The 5,941-nt window shown below is 49.5% G+C and overlaps 1 protein-coding gene across 1 annotated transcript in view; it reads right to left on the bottom strand.

Moving 5' to 3' along the window:
• Nucleotides 1-680: 680 nt before the first annotated feature.
• Nucleotides 681-5,941, bottom strand: part of si:dkey-191m6.4 (rho GTPase-activating protein 22) — a 30,253-nt gene continuing 24,992 nt past the window's right edge. The window contains 3 exon segments of the mRNA XM_042707738.1: nt 681-2,300; nt 2,685-3,232; nt 3,235-3,674. Of these exon segments, the coding sequence (XP_042563672.1) occupies nt 2,078-2,300; nt 2,685-3,232; nt 3,235-3,674 (1,211 nt within the window). The 3' untranslated portion in view covers nt 681-2,077.

The raw sequence follows: 5,941 nt of genomic DNA on the forward strand, positions 1-5,941 counted from the left end.
TATGAATCATGTGCTTATGAAAACAGAAACATGGCTTTTCTGTGTTTCTGTGTGCGTGTGTAACTTAGAATATTAGGTGCCACTTAGTCTGCATATGTACAAGAGCATGTTTAGACCAGAAGAGATAAGAAGGGTCGAACTGTGCTTCTTCCAACCTTGCAGAACTTCCATCCTTGCCTCGGACGTGAGAAATCCACCACGTGGTTTTCCCTGCTGAATGCTCAACTTCTGTCTATATAAACCTTGTGCGATGTGTTTATCATTGCTTCACTTTCAGCCTTGTGTTGGGAGTGAGCCCGATTGCAATTGTTGTTTGTCTAATAAATATACTTATATGCAGCTCCGGAGTCCTGAGGTAACTAGGGTGAATTTTCACCTATCAAATGGCATCCACCTCAGCATCGTCTCCTGTAATACAGCGAATTAAAATGTACACACACTAGCACCCACACACACACACACTAGCACCCACACACACACACACTAGCACACACACACACACACTAGCACACACACACACTAGCACACACACACACACTAGCACACACACACACACACTAGCACCCACAAGTTAGGATGCTCCACACGCTGTTGAGGTGCCTGCTAGAGTAGGAAGGGAAGGGTTATGTGGTCATGTAGAAAGGGTTATATGGTCCTTTTGGTATATTATATGAAGTAACTCCTGGCCAACAGAAACTTTATTTGACATCCATAAATACAGCATCAGTAAGAACCTTTCCTGGTCTTATATCCTTAAATACAGTCACTTTCAACAGGAACCTTTTCTTGGCCCCATATCCTTAAATACAGTCACTTTCAACAGGAACCTTTTCTTGGCCCCATATCCTTAAATACAGTCACTTTCAACAGGAACCTTTTCTTGGCCCCATATCCTTAAATACAGTCACTTTTAAACAGGAACCTTTTCTTGTTCCTGAACCCAGAGCTTCAGAATATCCAAGTAGCACTTTTGTTTCCGAGGCGATAGAAAACATCTCCCAGAGTTCCGCCAAAGTGTAGAAAAACAACCAATCACCAACCAGACAGGAGCAGGCCACTAACAGCTCATAGCCCTCATATAAGAGTTTGTTTTTCTTTTAATAAGTCTAAAACTGAATCATTCCGGCACTTTCACAGAACAGACCTCACAACAACAGCTGCAGGATCGAACAGCAACATCACTTGAAATTTCACCTGAAAAAAAATGAGGAAAACATTGTTTTTCTCTTCAGCTTGCCCGTGAGCACATGCACTACTTAGAGCCTGTCAGGCCTCAGTCTACAATCTTGAGGCTAAACTAAAAAAAGCAAAGGCTTCCAATCACAGTCAGCACAGAGAACATTCTCTTTTGGACAGTTGGCACTAAGCGTTAAACTAAGTTTGAGTCCATAATGGTGAGAAGATGCCAGTCATTCCTCTGTTCACACTTTGAAAAAAGTTTGCACCTGATCATTAATACACCTCCGCGTCGTCACGGAAACCCTGATAGATGGGAGTGTGCGTCTCCTCCCCCCCGGGGGCGGCGGCTCAGGAAGGCACGGGCAGTTAAAGATCATCGCTTGAGTGAGGGCAGTGGTCAGCATCAGGTGCCCCAAAACCAACATGGCCCCCGGACAGCCTTGGAGGGAAATCAGGCTTTGGTATGGAGGGGTGAGTGGTCCTAGCTCACGAGTGAGTACATAATGTCCCGTATTATAGATCTATTTAATGTCTCACATGACAGCCAATGTTCCATTTGATATATCAATCTAGTGTTCCACATGATATATCCCTCTATATGAACTTTCCAGATGGTATATTCATCTAATCTCACACCCTGTATGTCCATTGGATGGGGTGCAGATTCGAGAACACTGATTGGTCACTGATTGGTCAAATCTGTCCCCAGGTGTCTCACCTGCAACTGACACCTCAGGACAGGGAGGGGACATGTCTGTGATGTCAGTGGTCCTCACATGTCCCTGGTCCTCACAAGCAACGGTCAAGAGAGGAGCTGACACACACACATACACACACACAAACAAACACAGAGGGGCTGACACACACACACACACACACACACACACACACACAGTGCTCAGATGTCGCTGGTGCGGGCCCCGAGCGCGAGGTCTCCCAGCGTGGAGAAGAACTCCTCCATCTCCCTCTCCAGCAGGCGGTTGCGGTTCTCTGCGTCTTGCCGCGCGCGCTCGGAGTTGCGGAGTTTGATCTCCAGCATGCGCTGCTTCTTCCGCTCCTGCTCCATCTCCTGCTCCAGACGCTCCATCTGGGCACACAGAGCTGCACTGGCGGTCTCCAGCCTGCAGGGGGCAGCACATACAACTACACTTGAGTATTCTGCAGACGAGTTACACACAAGTAACACAAATACACTCACAGATACATCCACAGGCTAAATAACAACTGATTCCGCACAGCATTGAGTCTGACAAAGTGTGCTTGTTGGTGAGTGAGTGTGTGTGTGTGTGTCGGTGAGTGAGTGTGTGTGTTAGTGAGTGAGTGTGTGAGTGAGTGTGTTGGTGAGTGAGTGTGTGTGTTGGTGAGTGTGTGTGTCGGTGAGTGAGTGTGTGTGTGTGTGTGTGTGTGTGTGTGTTGGTGAGTGAGTGAGTGTGTGTTGGTGAGTGAGTGTGTGTGTGTCGGTGAGTGAGTGTGTGTGTGTGTGTCGGTGAGTGTGTGTGTGTTACCTCTGGATGCGGTCCTCATAGGTGGTCTTCTGCTTCCTCAGCTCCTCCTTCAGCCCCACCACCAGGGTGCCGTCGCTGTCCTCTGCCGTTACCACGACAACCACTGGTGCATTGCCGTTGCTGCTGCTGCAGTTGGTGCTGCTCACGCAGATCTCCATGGCGACGCTGGCGTCCTCGGGCTCCTCTGGCGTCTCGTCTGCGCTCTGACTCAGTGGCGCCCCGTGCGGCTGCTCCTGCGTCTCCAAGGCAACGGCATTCTTGCCGCCCGAGTCCGTAACCAAGATCTCACAGGACGACGTAGACCACGGCGAGCTGGTCCCGCTGGCCCCGCCCTCCTGCCCCACCCCCTCCGGCCCCGCCCCCTCCGGCTCCGCTCCGCCGCCACTCGCCGATGACGAGCAGGACGCCACGTTGTCATAGGTGGATAGTCTGTGGGAGGAGGAGGAGGAGGAGGAGGAGCCAGAGTCCCGCGTGCGTTCCCCTGACGACGCGCGTCTGTGTCCCCGTAGCGACGACAGCCCGTTTATCAGCCAGTTCCCCCCCCCCCGCCGGACGCGCTCCCCGTGCCTCCCCCTCCTCCGCCGCCCCCCCCACACGCCTCCCCCTGCCGCGGGCTGGAGCCCTTGAAGGTGTACTTCCACGTGGGTGGGGGCTTGGCCTTGCCGGGGGGGCTGACGGCGGCGGGCTCAGCTCTGGGCTGGGGGGCCGCGAGGCGCGAGGGGGGGGCGCCGGGGCCGCTGGGGTGCACGACGTCCAGGGAGGAGGAGCTGCCGCTGGTGGTGTTGTCCTCGCTGTGGGGCGGGGCGCCCTGCAGGTCCTCCTCGGAGATCCAGCCCACGATGCTGGGAGGCTGGCTCAGCTGGACCCGCGGCCCCAGCGGAGGGCTCTCGCCCTGGGCACAGACCTCCGGGGCGCCGCCAGGGGCGGACGGGTACAGCCGCTCGTGCTCGCTGATCAACAACGTCATCAGGTGCTGCACCAGAGTCGTGCCTGAGGGGTTAGAGATCGGAGTCAGAGCACTGGACACACACACACACACACTCACACACTCACACACACACACACACACACACACACACACACACACACACACTCACTCACTCACTCACTCACTCACTCACACACACACACACACACACACACACACACACACACACACACACACACACACACACACACACACACACACACACACACACACACACACACACACACACACACACACACACACACACACACACACACACACACACACACACACACACACACACACACACACACACACTCACAATAGCTGGTACATGTGCACATTTCAGCTGCTAGTATAATTTCATCATGTTTACCAAATAGTTTTTTTATTTCTTAAATATGACAATAGTTGATATTAAATACATTAAAGATTGCCAAAAGGTTTATGGGAGCATCATTTGCTTTTGGGAACATTATTTACAGATGATGGCGAGGTCATAGTTCAGTGCAGGGTTGGTGGTTGCTAAGCATTTGTTTTCCTCTCCATTGTTTTCAATGGCAAACCTTGGAACAGCGCCTATATTTCCATTAGTGGCCAGAAAAAGTATTACAACCATACAGTTTCAAAACCTTGTTTTGAATGAGCCCACACACACTAATTTATTTCAAAATGTATTTATCTATGCAACAGGACACGTATGAACCAAATCAAAGAAGAACTATGCGATTCCATACGATATATTTTGACACCCCTAACACACACATATACACACCCCTAACACACACATAAACACACCACTAACACCCACATATACACACCCCTAACACACACATATACACACCACTAACACACACATATACACACCACTAACACACACATATACACACCCCTAACACACACATACACACACACACACACACACACACACACAGTCACACACACACACACACACTCACACCCCTAACACACACATATACACACACACACACACACACACACACAGTCACACACACACACACACTCACACCCCTAACACACACATATACACACCACTAACACACACATATACACACCCCTAACACACACATATACACACCACTAACACACACATATACACACCCCTAACACACACATACACACACACACACACACACACAGTCACACACACACACACACACTCACACCCCTAACACACACATATACACACACACACACACACACACACAGTCACACACACACACACTCACACCCCTAACACACACATATACACACCACTAACACACACATATACACACCACCTTCAGGTGCTGCAACATACACACACTCATTAACACACACTCATTAACACACACTCAATAACACACACTCATTAACACACACTCACTCATCAACACTCACTCATTAACACTCACTCGTCAACACACACTCGACATCAACACACACTGATTAACACACACTCACTCATCAACATTCATATACACACACACACTCATCAACACACACTCATCAACACACACTCATTAACACACACACACTCATCAACACACACTCATTAACACACACTCACTCATCGACACGCACTCACACTCTCACTCATAAACACACACTCATCGACACACACTCACACTCTCACTCGTCAATACACTCTCTCACACACACACTCATCGGGCACTACACCAGGGACATGCCTGTGAGCAAGGCTAAACACACACACACACACTAGGCACACACACACACACACACTAGGCACACACACACACACACAGTGTGTCTGTGTTATGTGCTGGATGCCTGTGTTATGTACACTACTGAATGCCTGTGTGGCTGTTCTGAATGCCTGTGTTATGTGCTGAATGCCTGTGTTATGTTCTGAATGCCTGTGTTGTGTGCTGAATGCCTGTGTTATGTTCTGAATGCCTGTGTTATGTTCTGAATGCCTGTGTTGTGTTCTGAATGCCTGTGTTATGTACAGTGCTGAATGCCTGTGTTATGTATGTTCTGAATGCCTGTGTTATGTTCTGAATGCCTGTGTTATGTACTGAATGCCTGTGTTATGTTCTGAATGCCTGTGTTATGTATGTTCTGAATGCCTGTGTTGTGTGCTGAATGCCTGTGTTATGTACAGTACTGAATGCCTGTGTGGCTGTTCAGGATTTGTTCAGATTATTCTATTTTATTTTCATAGAGAATGAAAGACCTCCTTCCACAGACTGGGAAAGGGTTACTAATGCTGCTTGTGTAAGTGGAGTACTTGAGGTGTGTGTGGAGGTTTTTGGATCAGGACGGG

The sequence above is a fragment of the Clupea harengus genome, chromosome 1, assembly GCF_900700415.2.
Source record: "Clupea harengus chromosome 1, Ch_v2.0.2, whole genome shotgun sequence".
Taxonomy (NCBI): Eukaryota; Metazoa; Chordata; class Actinopteri; order Clupeiformes; family Clupeidae; genus Clupea; species Clupea harengus.